Here is a 24,296-nt window from a genome sequence, read left to right on the forward strand (position 1 = left end):
CCACTTACTTACACCAGCAGGCTTAGGTCATACATTTGACGTTTTTTGGCTTTGGTACCCTGGCCAGACATCAGGCTATCTCACATGTAAGTAAATGCCACACCAGTAAGCAGCTTACTACTATCACATATCCCACATGTCAGTAAGCAGCTTACTACTATCATATACCCCATGTCAGAAGCAACTAACTACTATCACATACCCCACATGCCAGTAAGCAGCTTATTATCACATACCCCAATTCAGTAAGCAGCTTACTGTCGTATACCCCATGTCAGTAAGCAGCTTACTACCATCACTACCATCACATAACCCACATCAGTAAGCTGTTTACTACCATCACATACCCTACATGTCAGTAAACTGCTTACTGCCTTCACATACCCTACACGACAGTAAGCAGCTTAATAAAATCACATACCCTACAGGTCAGTAAGCTGCTTACTACCATCACACACCCCACATGTCAGTAAGCTGCTTACTACCATCACATACCCGTAAGCAGTTTACTACCATCACACACCCCACATTAGTAAGCTGTTTACTACCATCACATACCCCACGTCAGTAAGCTGCTTACTACCATCACATACCCCACATCAGTAAGCAGCTTACTACCATCACATACCCCACATCAGTAAGCAGCTTACTGTCACATACCCTACCTCAGTAAGCAGCTTACTACCATCACACACCCCACGTCAGTAAGCATCTTACTACCATCACATACCCCACATGTCAGTAAACAGCTTACTACTATCACATACCCCATGCCAGTAAGCAACTTACTATCACATACCCCACATGTCAGTAAGCAGCTTACTACCATCACATACCCCACATGTCAGTAAGCAGCTTACTACCATCACATACCCCACATGTCAGTAAGCAGCTTACTACCATCACATACCCCACGTTAGTAAGCTGCTTACTACCATCACATACCTCACATGTCAGTAAGCAGCTTACTACTATCATATACCTAGCATATCAGTAAGCAGCATACTACCATCACATACCCCATGCTAGTAGGCTGCTTACTACCATCACATACCCCACACGTTAGTAAGCTGCTTACTACCATCATATACCCCACATTAGTAAGCTGCTTACTACCATCACATACCCCACACATTAGAAAGCTGCTTACTACCATCACATACCCCACATGTCAATAAACAGTTTACTACCACAACCACTCATCTTTACACCTACTTATGCTGAAGTTGTAAAGAAATCACAACCTAAGCCTTCTAGGCACTGCTTAGACAAACCTCAGCCACCTAGTACCGCACCCACAAATACACCTTCACCCACATCTAACAAAAGTCAGTCTGGGTCCACAGGACATGGTCACACCTGGCAATGTACTAGTAACAGGTGATGCCACAGTCAAATGCATTTATGTGCCACATAAAACACTAAGCAAATATAAGGGACTGTCAACTGTCTTTCTGGCTCCAGGATGTAATTAAATACTTTCACCCCAAATGTGAGTATAGCCCTTTTAGTTGGCTTGTGGAGGTGAATGATCATAGATGCTCCACCCTAGAATAGATGCAGAGAGACATGACCGAGCTGTCTATGCAAGTGTCCAAGGCAAGAAAAACACTTGTCTTTAACCCTATCTGGCTATCTCCGACAAGATGCCACAATTTTAAAACAAAATAACTAGCTTCAACAATTAGCTAATTAACTGTGTCATTACAGGGGGAACCTTATATGCATCAGCATTAGAGGTGATGACAGAGACCAAACTATTTTGCCAGAGATGGCCTGCATTTTTTTCATTCCACATACTGGCTAAGATTTTCTTTTGCCCCAACTGTGCCTTTTACAGGTATGGTACACCTCTTGGATATTCTAACCTAGCAAATTCCAATCCATCCTACATTAAATTGGCACTGTTTAGTGACAGAAGTCTGAACAAACATTTCCTAACCTTCATGCTTTCCTGAGATGCAAACTCATGTAGTCACAATGTTTTTGTTAATGTACTGCTGGTACTCATTCCATACCATGACACTGCTCCTATCACTCCAGAACATCTAGGAACTGCGAAGAGTATCTATATTTATCTACTCTCCCATTACCTCTTACTGGTTTGGAACTCCTTTCACCTTAGTTACACAATTACCACATTATTGCCAACTACAGATAAAGTACAGTTTTGTACCTACCATAAATGTAGATGTCCGAGAGGTATGCATCTGCAGTCCTAACATATGGGTTGTCCTGCCTCAGGCAGCCCTTCGGTTGGCCGGATTCCAAAGTCTGGGTCTGGCCTCGGCTGATGTCGCACTTCACCTGACGTCATAGCTGCTGTGAATTGGGTATAAAGGCATCAGCCGACGCCATTTTCCTCAGTGTTTCTTGCCCTAGATGCCAGGTGCCCTCTAGGAAGGCTAAATTTGGATAAATGCAAAAGATTCCAAATAGTAGAGAGCAAACAATATAAGCATGTATGTACATATATACAAACAAATACACCATAATAGATTCCCCCAGCTAGCTACAAGATGGGCAAATACCCTAGGAGTACCACAGAGTAGAAGGAGGGTGGGTAATCCTGACTGCAGATGCATACCTCTCGGACATCTACATTTATGGTAGGTACAAAACTGTACTATGTCCTTCAAGGATGCATCTGCAGTCCTAACATATGGGTAGAATACCATAGCCAAACTGGGGGAGGAGGCACTAAGATGATTATGGTGTAGTTAAGATCCCTTGCAAAACAACAGTTGCAAAACCTGCTCGGGATCTGGAGCATAAAGGTAGATTATAATGCTTGGCAAATGTATGCACAGAGCTCCAAGTAGCAGCTTCTAAAATGTCTTTGGTAGCCACTCCTCATAGGAAAGCTGTAGTAGTGGCTGTAGCCCTTGTGGAGTGAGGTCTGATGTTTTCTGGAGTTGCCTTTCCATGAAAAGAGTAACAAAATCTAATGCAATTTCCTATCCATTTTGAGATTGTCTGTTTTGAAATTGCTTTCCCTTCCATTCCTGTTGCATATGCTACCAGAAGCTGGTCAGTTTTTCTGTTGGTCTTGGTTCTGTCCAGATAGTAGCGCAATTGCCTGTGCACATCCAAGGTATGTAGTAATCTTTCCCCCCTGTTCTGTGGGTTGGGGAAGAATGCTGGTAGGTGGATTGCTTGGTTCAATGATACCCTGGAGACCACTTTTGGCATAAAAGTAGGATTGGTTCTCAAGGACACTCTATCCTGATGGAGGATAAGGAAGGGCTGTACTGCCATTAATGCCTGTAATTCAGAAACCCTTCTTGCTGAAGTGATTGCAAGCAGGAAAGCAGTTTTCCAAGATAAGAACTGTAATTCTGCTGTTGCTGCTGGCTCGAAAGGGGGAAGTGTTAACTTTTCCAGCACAAAGTTAAGGTCCCATGTAGGCAAAGGTGGCTTCCTTGGAGGCTTTATGTTTTTAATTCCTCTCAGAAACTGCCTGAGTAGAGGATGAGAGAAGACTGGAGGATCCATGTTGTATTCTGCTGAAATTGCTGATGCATGAATCTTAATGGAGGAGTAAGACAGGCCATTCATTATGGAAAAGTTCTGCTAAGTATTCCAGGATGTTAGCTATGTTTGCTAATGATACATTTTCTCCTTTTGCTGCACTCCAAATGAGGTATCTTTTCCATTTGGCTGAATAAGTCTTCCTTGTGGAGGGTCCAGGATAGTGTCCTTAACCCTCTGAGATAAATCTGGGTTATTTTGTTTTATGTAATGTTCCAGGCAGCTAGCTGCAGTGTGTTCAAGTTTGGATGTAGGATCTTGTAGTTGTTCTGTGTTAGCAGTAAAGGAACTAGAGGTAGAGGCCATGCGTGTGTCCGAGACATACTCCTCAGTAGCGGGTACCAATGCTGCCTCGGCCAGTCTGGAGCTATCAGGATGATCCTTGGGTGATCTTCTTTGATCTTCAGTAGCACTTTGTGCATCAAAGGAAGAGGTAGGAATGCATACGCTGTCAGGTTTTCCCATCTGAAGGATAGGGAGTCCACCTTCCAAGCAAGAGGGTGGTATGTCCTTGTGCAGAATTTCCTCAATTGGTGGTTGTGTGGGGATGCGAACAGGTCTATTTCTGATAGTCCCCATTTCTTTGTAATGGTTTTGAAGATGTCTGGATGCAGCATCCATTCGTGGGCATCCGTGGTAGTTCTGCTTAAGGTGTCTGCTAGTATATTTTCTTTTCCTGGCACAAATTTTGCCTGGAGTTGAATGTTGAGGTTCAGGGCTACATTCCACAGGTCCATTGCCGTCCGGCATAGAGGATATGAGTGTGTTCCTCCTTGTTTGTTGATATACCACATGACTGTGGTGTTGTCCGTCCTTATCAGCAAATGACCCTGTTGAAGAAAAGGTCTGAATGTCTGTAGTGCCTGTTTCACTGCCAGCATCTCTTTTAGATTTATGTGAAGGTTCAGCTGGTCTTGTGTCCATAGGCCTTGTATACACTTGTCCACCATGTGTGCCCCCCAGCCTAGGTCTGAGGCGTCCGTGGTGATAGTCTGGCTTGGGTGAGGTTTGTGGAAAGGCAGTCCTCTGTTCATCTGACAGGCCTGAGCCCACCTTGTGTTGAGACCATACATTCCTTAGGTACCATTGCAACTTCCTCATATGCAGTCTGGCATGTGGTATCAATATTATGCAGGATGCCATATAACCCAGGGCTTGCAGGATTTTCCTTGCTGTAAGCTGGTTCTGTGTTGTTAATGCCATGAAATAGAGTGGTAGTTGCTTTTGCTTTTCTGCTGTGAGAAATGCCATCTGATTTGATGTGTCCAGTTCTGCACCCAAGAATGTTATCCTTTGGGATGGTACCAGCCTTGACTTTTTCATGTTGACTGTGTATCCCAGGGCTTGCAGTAGTTGTATAACCTTTTCCAAATCTTTTGTTAATTTGGTCTTGTTGTCCGCTTGTATTAGGCAGTCGTCCAGGTATGGGTAAATCTGAATTCCCTGAAGCCTGCAATGAGCAATTACTGATGCCAGGCATTTTGTGAATACTCTGGGCGCAGTAGATAAGCCAAAGGGCAATGCTGAGAATTGATAATGCTCTGATCCTGCAAGAAATCTGAGGTATCTTCTGCAATCTGGTCATATAGGGACGTGCAGGTATGCCTCCTTGAGATCTAGAGTCACCAGCCAAGACTCCTTGCCCAGCATGGGAAGAAGTTGCTGTAGGGTCAGCATTTTGAATTTTGGAACAATGAGATATGTGTTCAGAGCGGACAGGTCGATAATAGGCCTCCATTGGTTTTCTTTTCTTGGTACCAGGAAAAGTCTGGAGTAAAATCCTTGCCCTTGTTCCATGGAAGGTACCTTTTCTATAGCTCTCATCCTTAGTAGGTGGTTGATTTGTTCTAGAGCGTTCGTTTTTTGGTTTGGTGGTAGGTTTGGCATTCCTCTCTTTTTTGGTAGAGTGTGGAAGTGAAACCTGTAGCCTTTGTCTATTGTCTGTAAAATCAATTTGTCTCCTGTAATGTAATGCCAGTTTACAGAAAATAAGGCTAGCTTTCCACCTAAGGGTGCTTCCAGTTGTTCCCTGGTAGGCGGTATCAGAGCCAAGTCATTGTGTCTGTCCTGTGGAAGTGGTCGTAGCTGGATCTGTGGCAGTACTTCTCTGGTTGTTAGGCTGCCACTGACGTCCCCTGTAGGCACCTCTGGATTGACCTCTGCCTCTTGGGCACCTATTTCTGCCTCTCTGTGCTCTGGAGGTGTCTGGAAAGGACCAATTCTTCGAAGGCCAATTTCTACTAAACCTTGGAGGCTGGACCTGTAAGAAATCCTTGACTGTTTGGACAGATTTTGCTTTTTCTTCCACCTTCTTTAGCACTTGCTGTGCAGGGGAACCAAACAAACTTTGTTTCTCCATGGGAGCATCTAGGAGTTTTGACTTTACATGGTCTGGTAAGGATTGTTCTTTTAACCATGCATGCCTTCTAATCACTGTTCCAGTCATAGCTGATCTAAAGGAAGCCTCCAGTGCATCATAGCCGCATTTTAAGGAATGATTACTGACCTGCTGAGTGTTATGTACCAAATCCTGAAGGGACTTACGGTCTATAGGTTCAGGAGAGGACAGTTTTTTATTTAGCTGGTCTAACAAAATTCCTGATACTGAATCATGTGGAATTGACAGTTTAAGGCCCTAGCCGAAAGAGTAGCAGAAGTATAAACTTTTTTACCCCATCTCTCTAATGCTCTAGATTCTCTTTCAGAGGGGAGGGGGTTTCTGGCAGAGGCAGCTGCTACAGCTTTGGGGCCCTGTGAAATGGTTTCAGGATCTGCAATAGGAGCCTTATACAAGTGAAAGTGAGTGTCCGGGACCCTGTAATATCTATCGGGCTTGGCAGGGGCCGGGGGAAGAGAGTCAGGGGCAGTACAAGCATCATTATATGCATCATCAACAACTGTTAGTACTGGAGGAATGGCTAAAGGCCTATGTTGTGGTAAATGTAAAAAGGTCCTTAGCCTTTTCCTTGAATCTGAAAAATCCTGGCCCTGCCATTGAAAATGCTCTCTCATAGCATGTAAAGTTTCCCCAAAAGAAAATTCCTCAGGAGGAGAGGCAGAAGGAATGGAGTCTTCTGCATCAGAATCCTCATAAGGGGAATATGGGCCTTCTGGAGGTTCTGAGTTTTCAGAATCATAGGTTCATAGGTTCATACTAGGCTATCTGCCCGAGGGCATTTACAAGCCTAGCCCATAGTTTTGTGGCTTTACCCCCCTTTAGTATGGGGAACTATACCCATTATTTTGCTGTGCCTCTGTTGAGCAGTGACACTGAGGTAATCCCTGGGGTATATCTGCGATCTCCCATCCATTTTAGTCTGTAGAAACTGGATCGGGGGGCTCTGCTCTAGGCCTCTTCTCTGGAGGGGGTTGAGAGGCCCTGTCAGGGTGAGGTTGGGATCCCCTGATCAAAGAAATGAGATCCTCAGCCAGGCTGAGCATTTGGGAACTAGAGGTAGGCCTGTGTGAGGGGGTTTTAGCAGGCAAGGCCTTAGAAGATTTAGCTGCTTTAGCCCTAGAAAAAGCCTTGATAGACATAGATGCAGGGGGCCTAGCAGCTCCACGTGCAGGAGTAGATATGTCTAAAGGAATAGTATTTGATAAATCCTGGGTACCTGCAACAGCAGTGGAAATTTCAGTAGCAGATTCAGCCATGCTGTGTGAGGCCTCGGCTATAGGAGGCATGCTTTCGGCCGAAGGAAGAACCGTGGACTCGGTTTCAGCCAAAACCGAGACACTCGCGGTTGGCTTAACCGTGGTTTCGGCCGAAATCGCGGACCGCAAGTGTCGGTCCTTTTCCTTACGCTTTTTAACTAATTGTGAAGTCGGAGTCTCCGACGGCATTTTGTAAGCAAAAGCGGGACCAAAAAACTCCTCTGCAAACTCCGACCGATGTCTAAGTGTCCGTCGGTTGAAGGAAGCACAGGCTAGACAAGCTGCTACGTCGTGGTCTCGGCCTAAGCAAGGAAGGCGGTAAGAGTGGAAATCCTTATGAGGTATTTGTTTCCCACAAGTTAAACAGTTATTTACTTTTTCTGACATCGGCTGAGGCAAGAAAGAGTCCCCAACGGGGTACTTAGCTTTTTAGAAGTCTTCGGTAGTAGTAATCTCTGGATCTGACCGACCGGCACTTGCGAACAGCTTCTGCTTCGGGCACCGCGCGGCAAGAAAGACTGAGGAAAATGGCGCCGGCTGATGCCTTTATACCCAATTCACAGCAGCTATGACGTCGGGTGAAGTGCGACATCAGCCGAGGCCAGACCCAGACTTTGGAATCCGGCCGACCGAAGGGCTGCCTGAGGCAGGACAACCCATATGTTAGGACTGCAGATGCATCCTTGAAGGACATCTGTCAATGTTCTCCTGATGACCACAATGACTTCCTTAATAAGCTGAATTCTGTACATACATTAATTCCAAAACTCTAATCCTGGATGAATTTAACTAGCCACCCATTAACTTGAAATCTTAATACAAAAATAATATTTATGTTCAGAGGTTCTTTTATTTTATCAGTACCAGCTCCCTAGATCATATAGTGCAAGTTCCCACCAGAGGTGACAACATACTTAACCGCATCCATACAAAATGTCGTCTCAGTCTGTACCCCTACTAAAGTCACAAAGAACTTGAGTGGAAGGCTTTTCTGCATTAAGTGTTAGTTTGTGTTTAATTGTTTTAGTTAACTGATTAATTATGTGATATTTGTTATTTAAGTGTAGCTTGTGCTATTGTGATGTTAACTTTGTGAAAGGCTTGTTAGCCGAGGCGCTGGAGTATTAAACAACTTTGGATTTTATGCTTCTGCAGTTGGTGTTCTTCACTTTCTTTGTGTTTTACTTTTTATTTTATTGTTTAGTGTCATTCCTTCCCTGATCAAATCTGATCATCAGTCTCCCATATTTTCCCTCAAATTACTAGTATCCTGCACGATTACTTCAATGTCAACCAAATATCTTTGTCTGATGGCCTGAAGAAATTCAGAATTACTCCCTAGCTGACCCAATTAATAAGGCTAGTAAACACACACATAAATATAAATCCCTATTATTTCTACACCCATCTAAACCAATGCAGAGCAAAGGTCTCAATCTCAAATGCCCAAGAAGGTTGCATAATGACTAGTACACTCAGCCAGGGACCACAATCTCCAAAACTACCCTTAGAAACAATTTATACATCTGTCTGTATGTATGATTGTAGTGGAAGGGGGAACATTATTAAAAAAACAGCAAAAGACAGATCAGTGAGTCAAGCTCATGGAACAGTAAGCACATCAACATCACACCACATTGCATAAGCAATCAAGAATACACAGCAAAACTAATCAAACTTTACTACGTCTCTTTTTCATATTTGCACTCAAACAAAATAGTAAACTAAAATTAAAACAACTCAACCACACACCTACTTACATTTGAAAAAGAGAAAGATTGTACTACTTTCTGCTGTCCAAGACTTGCTTCCTATTTCAGACCTCTATGTAAATTAAACAAATAAATGTGTGTTTACACGGGGGGTCAGAGCTTTTTCTTCTACAGCTTTTCTACTTGAATGTAGGTAATTTGTTTGGTAGGCTATTCCAGGTGGCTGCTGTTATTTTTTAAAAGGTAGCTAGTGTGTAAGATGGCCTAAGAAATTGAAAGCAGTCATAGTTTGTGAGTGAGTAGATTGTGCTTTTGATACGTTTGAGCAATTAGGGATTGTATTTGTTGTGTAGGAGCTTGAATGTAAGTGTGCTCAAGAGAAAAGTTGTCCTGACAGTAAGGCTTTTAGCTAGAAGCTGTTAGCAGTTTCAAAGCTGTCCCACCAAATCTGCATTTCCATTACTTCTTCCTTTGTCACCTCATATTTAATTTTGCCAAACTGGCTTGGTGTGATTATTTTGTAAGAAAACAACAAATGCATTACATGGGAAATTTATTTTCTTTACATTAACAATGACATAGACTGTGATTATAATGCTTTTTTCCACCACATTCTGCCAGCTATAAACTAGACAGTTCCTTATACTGCAAGCATGTTTTCTTCATTTTCAATATGACCCTTTTCAATAAATTTCTTGCCAAAGTTTCTACCCCTTCCACAGCCAGAGACTTTCAACCAATCACAAATCTGTGACCTCTCACTAAAATATTAAGAAATATTATCTATGATCAAATATTGAAGTATATGACCAAGTGTGACATTCTTATTAATGGACAGCATTGCTGGCTTCTGACTAAGCTACACTTTTTTGGTCAGTTACTGACCATATCTGTTCTAACATGGAACAAGGAAAACTTACACGCACCACATTTCTGGACACGAAAAAGGGTTTTGTTACAGCTGAACCTCCTCTGTTACTTGACAAAGTAAAAGCTTAGGCCTTTCACTACACCTCGGTTATTGGCTTCAAAGCTTTCTAACCAGCTGTGCCTTTTGATTACTTTCTCCTGGCATCTCCTCTGTTTCAGGCACTATTAACAAAAGCATTCCTCTGTCATGGTCCCCTTCTCTTCCCCATTTTTATAAATGATTTCCTCTGGGACCTGTCTCAGATCAACTGTATCCTATAAGTGGATGAAATTGTTATTACTGAAACCTGTACTAAATTCAACATTCTTAACAATGTAGTATAAAATAATGTCAGAGCAATATGTAACTCACTTTGTAGTAATAAATTCACTGCTAAAGCACACACACACACACACACACACACACACACACACACACACACACACACACACACACACACACACACACACACACTTATGTTACTTGGAACACTTTGCAAACAGCACAGTCTAAATGCTCCCAGTATTACTCATTCTTGCAGAAATCAACTTCCTTCAACAAATCTTCAAAGGTACTTAGGATTCCCATTTCATCAAACTCTTTCCTTCAAGAACATAACAAATCCCAAATTGAAGCTTCACATAAAATATGGTTTCATAATACAGGCTAAACAATACTACATTTCACATCCCAACTTACTATTTGTCTGTATAAACACTACCCTCTTTACGATCTGAACATATGCCAAACAATTAGTGCAGGGAGCTCAGTATATTACCTATATTGTATTCAGCCCTTCTCTTTTGTGTGTATAATAGCTTACTGCTCTGAAAATATTGCATTTATAGGTATACATTGCTTACTCCCTTTACATCATTATGTACCTTATTTTACAATGACTGCATAGTTATATAATCCTATTACTTCAGCAGTTCAATTTACTAAGCTTCTTGGCTTTCCAGTTTGTCATATTTTGTCACTTTACTGGCTCTTGTATATCATTGTTATTGTTGTCTTTGCCATTACAGCCCAGGTTGTAACCTAAAGGGGTCCACATACCAGCTCACTTGCCTGGTTAACAACAACAAAAAAATACATAAATAAAGGAATAAAGAAATTGCACATTAAAAAGTTACAGTCAGCTAAACAAGATTCAATTACAGCACAAATCAACACATTCAGCAGGCGACTAAGCAGTCACTCAAATCTTCTGTTTAACTAAGACAAAGTTTGAGCATACACACATCTAACCAAATATAATATCAGACAAATGACTTTGAATGCCAAAAATTGCAGAATGTTGAGTTAACATAAAAACACAATACATGCAGCTTACTTTCTTTAGCCTTGTAGCAGCACATCAAACTTAAGAAACAAACTATAGAATCTCTTTCTAAACAACTGTACACAATCTTCTTTGTCATATTATGTTATACCTGCTGTTTGTATTTTAATATCAGGTATGTTAAAAGTACAATAATAGCTACTTGTTTAAAGCAGACTATTTTACCTAATTTAGTTCAGGCAGTGATGATCTTTTTGCAGAATAAAGGTATTTGAAGGAATGACTCAAAAAGAATGTCAGGTGTAGCTCTGTGCATAGCTAACAGACGTCTGATACAACAGTACACACATATATATAAATAACAACACATTAGGTTTGTGTTTAACATTAAAAGCATGGTTTATCCTTTAAAAGTATGATACAGTGTGTGGAATTGTGAAAAGTTAAATAACAACGTGAGGTAAGCTTAGCAGCAGCCGATGCCTCTTAATTTATCAAATGCCTAGGATTAAATGAAAATATGAACAGATAAAACAAACTAAAAGATTTATCCATACTTTATGAAGGAAATTGTACTTATCTATGCTTAAACAGATGTAACACTTTAATACAATGATCCTGCAGGGGATTCACTACCATGTTCTTCCAAATGTGGGGGAATCTGCCCCTGTCTGTTTAACTGTCTATATATCTTTCTATCTAGCGATCTATAAACTCCAATTTTAAACCACTTTGGACATATATTGAAACTCTATGTAATAGTATACACTCACTTTATCTTGTCTTAGAGATGGAGGAACCTTGGAGACAGTATATACTGTTGGCAGATGTGGGGGGGGTAATGGGGGTAAAGCCCCATTTGCAACACAAACAGGAATACATTTGACTAAGTTTTAACTCTTAATTTTCCTTTCAAATTTGAAGACATGTATTTGCTTTACTTTTGACAATATGCCTTGTCTTCACTTGAGTAGATAATGATCTGTGTGAGCATTGTTTTGTATCTGACCAGATGGAATTCTTCCTTTTGTGATTCATATATGTAATCACATGTGATACATCTGAGGTCATGGAGATAGATGTAATTTTTATTTGGACTACAGAGGCTTGTGGTCAAGTAAGCTGCATCAGTACAAGATCTTACGGCGCACACAAAAAAATCATCACCCTCTTTTCCCCAGTTATTTAATTTTGTCAACCTGCCTTCACTAGGGATGTGATTTGGTATCAGCCAATAAGCAAGTGATGTCTGGTTTGAAAGTAGTATTTAGTTGTCTTTTATGCTTGTTTTAACTTACTCTGATGAAGTCCTTCACTTGTAAGAAATGTATGTATTTGAGAAGGAACAGTCAGCAAGTGAATTACCTGAAAATTTATTTTGTTAAAATTTTTGCACATTTACAGAAACATAAGAAAAAGTATTCCTACGTACATCACTCATTTCTTTTAAAATTATATTCATATTAGTAAATGTGGAAAAATCAGACCTCATGTCTGCTTTTACCATGTAACAAAAACTAAATATTTCTATTCAAGAAACAAACCGGGACAGATTTCAATATTCGTTACTTGCTAAGGACCGGTTCATTACAAACAGACATTCTTGGTGTTCCTAAGGAAATGACAGCTACTTCAAGTCAAGTTTTACCACCGCTGATGTACACTTAGTATGGAGTCATAAAGGTTAAACTGCTGTTAGATAATTCTGCCAAACTGAAACCTAAACCAATGCACATAAGATTAACCACAAACTATATGGAAGTAGAACAGTCTCTGTGTAAAATTAATTGGAGTGATGCATTCTCTGGAAAGACTGCAGGAGGAATGAGTCAAGTTAAGAAAGAGAAACTGGGGTCAACAGTCACCAAACAGTCTGCAAATAAATTGAAGAAGTGGGGACTAGTGTAGTGAGCAGTGCTAGTCTCCAAATCCAAGTAGGAATCCAAACAAAGATGAAACAAATAAGTTTTTACTTACAAAATCAGATTAAGCGCTTCTGTCCTTACAAGTTAAGAACATCATCAGAATAAGTTAAAACAGACCTAAGAGACAGTTAAATACTATTTTCAAACCATACATCACTTGCTTATTGGCTAATACTAACTAGTTTAATTAAACCTCACTAACTACTCTTCTTAAAGAACTACTACTAAATGACTGTTTGCATACATGACAGAGGTTTAAACTATTCAAGATCTTAAACTTTTTGTGGGCATCCCACCTAGCTGAAAAAAAATTCAAGAGGGAAATAATATGTACAGACAAAACCATATCAAGTCAAAAGAAACCACAAGGTGTTAAGCATTCTGTTGTTAAGAAAACATTTTTTTTTATTTTACAATACAACCTTATGCAATTCAATACAAGCTTAGTAATAGTACTGTCATTCAAACCTGGGGGTAAAGACACTGATTTGAAATTGCTACAGAAGATCTTTACAATCCAACTGGCTTTCCCAGTCCCCTCCTCTGATATCAGTGTCGACTAGTTCTAAAATTTGAAATTTAAATTCAGTGTGTGTCAAATCCAGTAAGGTGTGTTTAAAAGGGGCAGTGTTTACATTTTTTCTCTTGATGCTGTGACAATGCTCGTAAATTTGTTTTCTTAGTATTCTTTCAGTTTTTCCTACATAGAATTTATTACATTTTGTGCATGCAGCTAAGTAAACAAGTCCCTTACTCCCACAATTTCCTCTTTTGAAGTGCAGCTTTTAAAGCGTTGTCAAGGGTTAGGTGCTCAGCCTCTAAAATATGTGTACACTGGTTACATGATGCACATTTTTTGATTCCAAGGCCACTCCTAGGCTTGGGGTCTGAATTCTTCTCATGGAGGCTTTTCAAGTTCCAACACATTTTAAAAATAAATTTTGGACCGAGTCCCACAATCTTCACAAACTTTAGGGGAATGTTAAGCATATTCCAATTTTTGCTAATAATCTCCTTAACTCTGTTGGGGGGTGCATAATTAAATTCAACCACCACAGCGGTTTCAAAATCCTTGTTACTGTTTTTTTCTTTGTTAAAAAGGCTCTCACCATCAGTCCTCATACCTAGCAAGGGTATATACTTCCTACCCCATACGCTGAGGACTTTCCCTAGGGTATCTTGTAATAACCATTGTGGATATCCTCTGTCAAGGAACATGTGTGCAATGTTCTCTAACTTGGGTGCTAGATCATCTTTGTTAGAGGTCATCCTGGCCACCCTTATACACTGGCCCTTGACTAAACTTTTTTGTTTGAAAGGGTGAGCACTAACAAATGGAAGGTATGAGCTGTTAAAGGCGAGTTTTCGATAGATTTTTGATTTAAAACCCTTCTCTGTCAACACAATGGTGGTGTCTAAGTAGTGAATAGCTATTCTATTGAAATGGTAAGTGAAATTCAGAAAAGAAGTGCTCTTGTTTAAATGTTCTATAAATCTAGAGATGTTGTTTTCTGGAACGTCCCAAACGATGTAGATATCGTACAAAAATCTTACGTAAAGATTAAGATGTTTGTTAAATTCTGAACCAATCTTTTTCCCATGCTAACAAGACCAGGTTGACATAAATGAGGAAGCAAGTGGCACCCATCGCTACCCCTTAACATGTCTAAAGGCTTCTCCTTCGAAGTCCAAAAAATTGTTCTCTAACACTATGGAAGTCAAGTCCACAATAAGTTTGATTTGCTCAGCCCTTAAAGTGTTGAAGGTAGAGAGACTATCCTGGAAAAGTCTTAAACCTTCACTAAGTGGAACAGAAGAATAAATGTACTATGTCAATATTTATGAAGGTGACTGAAGGTCTGGCTAGACTGGGCGTGAGTCTGGCTAAAAAGTCCCAGAAGTCCCTCAGCATATGAGTTCTTGTTCTCAAAATGAATTTCAAGGGTCTGTCGATGAAAACAGTATAGCGTGAGTCTTAGAACCCCTGTCTGCCGCAATTGGCCTAAATGGTGGATTTTCAATACTCTTTATGTATTTTAGGGATCCCTAAAATGGTAAGGACAAGAGGTTTTTCAACTTTAAGAAAATGGTAACCCCTACAGCCACTCTCTCCTCAATTAATATATCTTCCAATGGTAAGTCAATTCTGTGGGATGCTAAATTAATTTAATTCCTAAAAAATAGGTAGGTATGTGTTAACATCCTGTAAGATTTGCAACATCTCATATGAGTATAAATCAAAAAGAACAGCTCCCCCAATCCTTATCAGGTTTCATAATCCTGATACTGGAGTTTCTAATTAGGCCTTCTAATAATATTCTTTCCTTTTCCATCATCCTATATTCATTATAAAGTGTCTTGTTACTACCTATTAAGTATAGGTCCTGCATGCATGCTTGGTCGAGGGTTAGGAGGGCGAAGGGGGGAGAATTATGTGGACTTCTTCTCTTCTTTACCAATTCTTTGTCTGTTTCTATTTTCAGGGCTTTGTTTTCATCTTCAAGTTGTTGTTGTTTTTCTTTCGGCTTTTCCCGGTTAGGTCGCCACAGCAGAACTCCGATCCGCTAATGATTGGCAGTAGATTTTCACGAACGCCGAGGTGCCAGCTCAACGTATAAGGGCTAAATTAAGCTTCCTAGTGAAAATCTTAAATTCTACTAAGGTGTTTGATATGTTGAACCTTTTTGTGGGAATACATTTTAAACCTTTTTCAAAAACAGAAAGCTGTTCCACAGCTATGTCGAGGCTGCTATAGATGTAAATGTTGTAGCCTTTTAAGCTGTGAACAGCCCCACTTTGGTCTGTTCTAATAATTATCATTTCCAATTCTTTTTGTTTTCCCTTGATTTTTTCTGTTCCCCCATGCTGAAAAAATCCACATCTTCAGTCTGGTTGTCTGTACTGCCTGTGGAAGTATGGGGGGGGGGGATCTTCCCTTCCCTGGTCCTTCAACCCTTTCCCAGATGGGTGGCCATGGGTTGTGTTAGAACCTACATCCTCTACTGTATGCTGAGGGTAGGGGGGCCCCACTGTGGAATTCCCTGTGTTGTTGGTCTTGTTTTTAAAGGATAAGCAGTCCTGTCTCCATATTGTTCTAAATCTCTGGTAAGTTTCCTTTGTTTCCATTTAATAACATCCTCACACTTTATATTTACCTTACAGAATGTGCTCTCATACATGTCTCTATATTTATCAAACAGTAAAGTACTGTGAATTTTGCCATTCAGTCAGCTTCTTTCAAAAATCAATTTTGACATTGTTGTGCTTAATAATGAGGTTCCATTAATTCAAAGCCATGGTGGTCAAAAAGCAAAGTGAAATTCTCTACAGGTTTGGTTGTTAAAATCAAATCCGTTAGGAAATTTATAAATATGGAAACCTTGGGGGACAACCTCCATTTTAATACATTCTTTAGATATAGGTTATCCAAAAGTAAACAATTTAATTTAAAAAGATTATTTTCTAAACTAAAAATCCCTTCCTTAAGTGATTCCATTTCAAATGTATCATTTTGGTGCACAGTCACCTGATAAAAAAAGTTATTAAAAGTGTCAACATTCATCATCACCAGTACTTGAACATTTTTACCAGCATCTCCCTTTTATGACACTGCTCACCACCACCTCTGAACTTCTAATATAAACCTTACTATAGCTATCTATATATATATATATATATATATATATATATATATATATATATATATATGTGTCTACCTGAAAACACTGACACGCCAAAACACCAACAACAAGATAACTAACACCTCAAAACCGACAGTTCAAAAGCACAAAACTTCATATGCCCGACAAACCACAATCCTGACAATTAACAAAACAAAACAAATACCTTTTCCGAAAAACGCACACACAACACAAGCACACCAAAAACCTTACAAAGCTACACTAAACCTTACATACACAACTATCTATGCACTAACCTTAATCCAAACCCTAACCCTAAGGTCTGTCACTATCGCACACTCACCTAACCCGTGCCCTAACCCTAACTCACTTAACCTGCTCCTAACCCTAAAGTCTGTCACTACTGCACACTTACCTTACCTGCACCCTAACCCTAACTCACTTAACCTGCCCCAACCCTAAAATCTGTCACTATCGCACACTTACCTTAACATGTCGGTGTTCTCAGCGTTGGGCTTTTCAACTGTCGGTCATCTCCGTTGTCGATCTTCTGGTGTCGGTGATCTCCTCGTCGGCATTTTCAGCTTTCGGCGTCATCAGGTAGACCCATATATATATATATATATATATATATGCGCATATATATACACACACACATATATACATATACATATATATAATTATCTATGAACCTGTTGTATACCTCACCTCTTTATTACAATATTACATTTTCTGCCCTACCTAGTTCCTTCCCACTCCCCCATTTCCTTTTCCTATACTTCTTTGTATTTATAAGCATTAATCACATGATCTATTATTTATATGACAAACCCACTAACACACCTCATCAGATGCTGTGTTTGACATGTACTAATGCAAAAATGTACTTTATACGGTAATAGTTGTCTTTACTTCATATTAATGTAATCAATCTAATAGGCAAATGATTATGCAATTGTTAATGTATATTACTTAATGTCTGTTCATGTATATTGCTAAATGTCTGTTTAAAACGGTTGTAATATATTGAAGCTTCTCTCTCTGACCCTCCACTGAAAAGGGGTTTTGACTAAACCCAACCGACAAACCCAATAAACAAAGGCAAAATAAAATAAAAATAAAATAACAGGGAAGAAGAATAACAGATGCTAAAAACTGGCGCCACAAGTCTTTATATATGCACGCCCACACACAAATACAATACACAGAGGTACATCAGACTTGGAGTGAATATACCTGGTGTCATCAACCATTATATTATCACACCCATTTGAAAATACTTCAAGCAAATTTACCCACTTTATTCAGTAGCTCTGCGAGCACCAAATGATGTCACATTAAGATTCTTGCTTTCTATTACACTCTTCTTTCTTTGGTGACCTACCTTTTTAACCATCCATTTTGCCTCACCTCCTATTTCATTTTTAGATTGCCACCTCTCCTTTATTGCCTTCTGGGCTGATCTCACCATCTAACTTATACCTCTGAGGCCTAGGCTTTACTGTTCATTTAGGTTTCCCCAACCTATTGCTCTTCTTTCCCTTATCTCTCTACTACTTAGCTTGATGTTGTTCCACATTCTTTTTCTTACTTTGGACAGACTTTTGCACTTTTTTGTTACTTCATTTTTGCTTCTTCCCGTGACTTCATCCTTTTCTCTGTCGATCTTTCCCTGTATTACTCCATCTGTTAATAAACCCTCATTATGCCTTGTCCTGTCTGGTCAATCTACATAAGGACAGACACTGAACCTTTATCTTATTTTTAAAACAAAGCTACACTGTATAGGGTTTTCATGCTATGCACCAACATCCCAAACAGTAAACACTACTACAATTCACAGAGAAACAAGCGGCTAAACTTAACTTAATGCAAGCATTAGGTTGGCAGCATACAAACATTTTTTGTCTTTTCCAGATAGTAAGGTATTAGTAAATGTATAATATCAGAGCTCTTAATTATCTTGATTTACAATTATAGCCACCTTCTCAAACATGAAAATTATCCACTGAATCAAAAGCCCATCTAATACAAATGCTTTCTATTCAGCCAGCAATTATATTACTTAAAGTTACACTTGTATTGTTAAACCTATGTTCATTTGTCTAAATAAAGACCTTGAAACTGGTAAGGCTTTTAAATATTCAAATGGAGACAGTTTGTTTACTGACTTGGAACTTATCCCACAGCTTTTCCGTCAGTGCTTGTGATCTACAGCACCCATCAATAATACCTTCACTGTTTATACATATAAGTCTAAGAATACTTCAGTGAAAAACCACCATATCTTAAAACATTATTCTTTTAAAAAATAAAATTGCTAGGAAATGCCTACATAAAGTAATATATCTAAATCAAACATCAGTGGCATGACATGTTGAGATATTGTAGACTTCTCGTGCCAAAAAAAAGAGAGACAAAAGAAAAAAGAAAAAGAAAAAGAAAAACCTTCCCCTGTAATGCAGTGCTTTCTTTGTCATCACTATCAGTAAGTGGGCACCATGCTACATGTCTCTGTATCAAAAGATTTTGGGTACATAGTCCACAACTGTATAGGCCTTGTATGCAGTACAACCCACATTCTCTGTCCTATGCAATTCATGAAATCCTATGCTTAGAACATTCCAGGTACACAGCAAATACATTAATTAGGAAACAGGAAATGGACGGGGTCAGACTTCCAATGAAGGCATAACTTTTGGAAACATAATTATGGACTACCTACACTGATGTAACACAGAACCACCATGCTCACTTGAAAGGCTGATGTGCTGCTCTGTGTGACCGAACACGACAGAACTATCAACATATACATATAAAAACTGCTCAAACATCTATATACACAACAAAGGAACACTGCTGCATACAGTAGCAGAGTTCCATGCTGAAAAGCCTGTTATCACAAGAACTTCTTGTATTGCACACATCATAATGATGTATACTGCACCTACAGGAATATTCCTGGAACCAGATCTCTGATTTTATAATATATGCAAATAAGATATGCTCCACAAACAGGGCCATATAGGTGTACATGTTTAAAAATCACAGGTAGCCGTGACTGTGGAACATCACATACCACTGTACCACAATCCCAAAGGAAAAAATAAACCAGTGCAATTACATTAGGTGTGGTACACAACCTGCACTTACACCATGCACTAATCCACTGTAATACATTTAGGGAAACGATGTAAAGTAAATGCCTCATAACATGCTGTGCATTCATCTCTATTCTAAGACATCAGACTGTATATGCTACTAGGTACACTGGTTTGACACATGGGCTACTGAACATGGCATGGTACTGCAAGTTACCTGCATCTAGCCACCTGCTGCATTCCCTTTTCAAGCTCTTTGCTTTACAGTACAGTAAGTGTAAGTATCCTGCTTGGAGATGGGGGCCCAAGGTCAGGAAGTGAAGTCCCATCTCAGCAGTACTGATAAAGCTTGAGTTTGGTAATGTCATAGCTGCAACTCCAGCAGGCAATGTTAATACCGGAATAAAAACAGCTTTGTCATGGCCGGAAAGGCTGACACAGGCACATCTGCTGGTTGGGAAGTATTGAAAGGCAGGTAATCCATAACAGTTCCTGAAAATGCTTGATCTGTCATTGGTGCATTCAAAAATACGATGAAGATACAACACAATCTACCCAATGAAATAAACAAATGTAAACAATACTAAAAGCAGCATGTGTCGATTATGTGCTAAAAGAATGCTATGTCTTTTGGATGATTACTACACTGCTGCAGAAAACAGTGGTCAGTGGTAAACAATTAGGATGTCTGCACTATCCATGCATATGCACCAAGCTGTCTAGACTTATTTTGTACTCATCGGTAGTCCTGATGGTTAAGTGAAACAAAACAAAAGCTCTCCTGTGTGCTGCTACAGGCCACTATTTTTGGTCCCGCGTACACTGGTGATGCTTTGCTGTACAATGTGGAGCGACATTCATCAGCAGTGGAGTGGCTTTACACACGACAGACTGAAGCATGGGTGTCCTTTATTACATGCACACAGGTCTGGACCCCAAATGCTACTGGACATGCAAGTCACACTTAGGTCACTGTGCATTATGTTTATGAATATGAGGGTTAATGTGGTGATGAGCCAAATATTCGACATCAGGAAGTCACATTTTAATGATGAAAATATGATCTAATTTCAGGGAGAATGGGTCCAGGGAGAAAGCAGCTGATAACTCTGGCAATTAGCAATTGCAAAATAATCAAAAACTTCACATTTTACTGAAGCAAAAGTATAACGATTTGTTAATATGTGCCTAGTGAGGTGTGAGTGCCATCATGGACAGAGAAACAGCCCACTTATTATGCACTGTTTGTTCTACTAGCAGTATAATGTATGTTTGTATGTACATTACGTAAAGTAGGTTTTTGTCATTTCTATTCAAACCTCTATGCTTCAAAGTCCTTAGATTGTGACTGTTTCATTAGAGTGCCTTTCTTCCTTTCATGATCTATGCTACATCCACACATATATTTTCAGACCCATGTGCCACCAACAACCACTACACACATAAAAGGTGAAGTATTTTTTGAAGAACTGCGTAAAGTTTAGTCATGCTACAGCCTAAATGTATATGATATACATTTAAATCATGTCTAGTAACCTTTTTAATAGTGTTTTGCTGAAATGTTACTAGCTTAGTGTTTGATTTCTGAATATTCATCTTGGGATTCAGTTTCCTGCATCAGCTTACAAGCCATCCAGCTATCTTCTTAACGAATCATTTAGATGAAGCCTCCAACCATTCCCTGACATAATAAATGAGTGCTACTGCTGCTAGGCAACAAAACAATGCAGGAATCATGCACAGAAAGGAAATGTCTACCTGCTAACACCACCAAAAGGGCACATACAAAACATGAAGGGATGTTGTTGCTTTTCATGAAACTGACACTTATTCAGTTTCACTGGACAAGTTAATGATGTGCTAATCATAGCACTAGACAGATGAATGCACCAAAAATAACAACTATAAAAAATAATACATAACTTTTATAATAAGGAAACAAAAGGCTACAGAATCACTTCCACAGAAAAATAGGAGCAGAACAGCAATTGGACAAACCGATATACAAAGAGACCTGTCTGACAGACAAGTGTGCAATGACTGTCCTTGTTTGAACAGTGAGTTTGAGCTGCATGACAGAAATCCTCTTCCGCAGGGTGCAGTGACCTCATAGCTGATCATATTTAATAAGAGTCTGCAGATGTGAAGCCCCCTGCATGGGGGATATGTGTGTGGTTTGAGGCAAAACATCCCAATAAAAGAACAGCCTAATAGCTGTATGCAAAAGGTTTTTACACTACATTATGGAAACTGCATTCACGCACCTCTGCACTAAACTTACCCCCTGGACCTTACAAAAGTAAATACTCAACTAGTTTTACCAGCTGACCATTTATCAGCAGATCCTGAATTACTTTTTCCAGATAGAAGCACATTACAGACAGATGGACAATACAGGGGTCTATGGTGACAATTTTGCTGTTATTGCTGTTCTGTGGACATTGACTATGGTACCAAAGAACGGACTCTTCAGATGTTTTTTGGACTGTGACTATTATGCTAAGGAACAGACTTTTCTGATTGTTTTATTGAAGCACATTTATTTATATTCTTAAGACTAAAAATAGGACAGGTGCAAATTTTCTCTGCTGTTCCTGATGACCCTTTCTGAGACAGCATTTATGAAAATATGATGGACAAATAGAACAAATCATATAAAAGCAGCCCCTCTAGCTAAACTGCTATAAAATAAAATGTAGTGAAAATTATAAGGTAAACAGAAATAACCCAGAGACAAAGCAGAGTAAACATATCATTTGGTGTTACACACAGAGATAATATATTCACAGGAACTATCATGCCAGTCAGAGGGCATAAAAGAGTATGTATTTATTTTCAACACAACAAAGTTAACTGGTCACAAAGCATGTACATTTTAATAAACAGCTTTTATACCAAGTTTTTCCTAACCATTATGCTTATCACTTAACAAGTGACAGGAAAGTGTACCCATTGAATGACCATAAACAAGCAGCTTGAGGTACAAAAATGCACAGCAAAATTACTGTCACTGCTTTACTGTCAAAGATGCATTAAGTTCATTACATTCTGAAGGAATGCAGGGTAATGCTTACTTTTTTTTTTAATGTTAAAACACAAGACCAAAATTAATTTTTCAGTTACCATATATGGCCAGAAACAAAAAAGGACTAGGCAGAACATAATAATGAAGTTTAAGAGACCTGTTGCATTTTATTACTGGCACATAATTAGCTCCGTTGTTTTTTATATGTTTTTTAAACAGGGATTAAGACCTGAGCTGTAAAGCCTAGTCTATATTCCTACATATCAGCAATTGTAGTTCTGCTCCGTTACATTACTGCATCATATAGCAGTTCTCCAGGTCAGCCATAACATCACAGGCTGCAACTTCTAGTTGATGAGTAAGAAGGACCCAGAGTCAATTGTAGGCCAAGCTCTGTCTTTACATGGTGACAGGAACATCTTCTAAGATTGCTGATGAATTTTAACATAATTAGTAAAATCACATATATCAGAATTTGAAACTGATTTTTTTCAGGATGTGATTATTCTTTTACACAAATTATACAAAATCTTGGCTGAAGATAAGTCCCCCACCCTAAAAAAAAAAACTAACAAAAAAAATAGTTACAAACAGAAATGCAAAATGGCAATATAAAAACAAAGAGAAGTAAAAGTATTACCTCTAACTCATCTGTATCCATTCCTGCTTTTCTGAAGTACTTGAGGAAATCCTATTTTTAAAAGATGAAAAATGTTTCAAATATGCTTTAAATTATATCTTTTGAAAACATTTTGTGTATTTTGGCAGCATTACACTTTCTTTTAAAACCAGTAATCAACAGAGGACTCATTACTGCCAACTACTTGTTTTGATGGAAAATTTAAATTCTCATCAGAAAAATCAAAGATGCAAGAATTCATATGACTGGGATAAAGCTGAAGAAGGATTATCAAACCTCCTATCAGATCATTTCTTGCAGTCAATGCCCACTGGGTCATGCAGTGGTCATTAAATACTGTTTGGATATGAAAGGGAAGCTATACTACCACCTCCATTCATTTATTTTTTGCCATCCAAGCAAATGGTCATTCTAGTAATTTTGACCTGTTTATTAATCATTTCTCCAGGTCAACATCTTAAACCAGATTGAAGAATAAAAATGTTTCTGTCATTTTACAGTACTGTTGACTTTAGAAATTACATTTGAAATATACAGACATCCATTCAATATTAATTCATTTTATAAACCACCTGTATTGTTGAGTGTTATGGTGGTAGTAAACCAAGCACTGAGAACCACACTTCCTCAGCTATAGTAGGAGTCTTGAACTCATCCATTGTGTTCCCCAGGCATTTCTTGGCAGGTGAAATCTACAGTCTCTCCAATGTGCCCTGGGTCTGCTCCCCCTGGGCTATGTCTGGTATACCTCCCATATAAGACACCCATGGACATTCTTCTAAGGTTCTTAAACTACTTCAGCTGACTACTGTTAACACAAAGGAGCAGTTGCTGCATCATTATATTCTCCCAGTCTATGATGGGTAGTAAGC

General features: G+C 39.2%; 1 protein-coding gene across 5 annotated transcripts in view; it reads right to left on the reverse strand.

The window, feature by feature from the left end:
- ARHGEF25 (Rho guanine nucleotide exchange factor 25) overlaps positions 1-24,296 on the reverse strand; it is a 1,549,554-nt gene that overhangs the window by 181,532 nt on the left and 1,343,726 nt on the right. For all 5 annotated transcript variants that reach the window (XM_044083599.1, XM_044083598.1, XM_044083600.1 and 2 more), the window contains one exon: positions 23,425-23,475. In XM_044083599.1, coding sequence (XP_043939534.1) covers positions 23,425-23,475 — 51 coding nt within the window. The remainder of the gene's footprint in view (positions 1-23,424; positions 23,476-24,296) is intronic.

Source organism: Protopterus annectens, chromosome 9.part0 (genome assembly GCF_019279795.1).
Source record: "Protopterus annectens isolate FY-2018-M chromosome 9.part0, PAN1.0, whole genome shotgun sequence".
Classification (NCBI taxonomy): Eukaryota; Metazoa; Chordata; order Ceratodontiformes; family Protopteridae; genus Protopterus; species Protopterus annectens.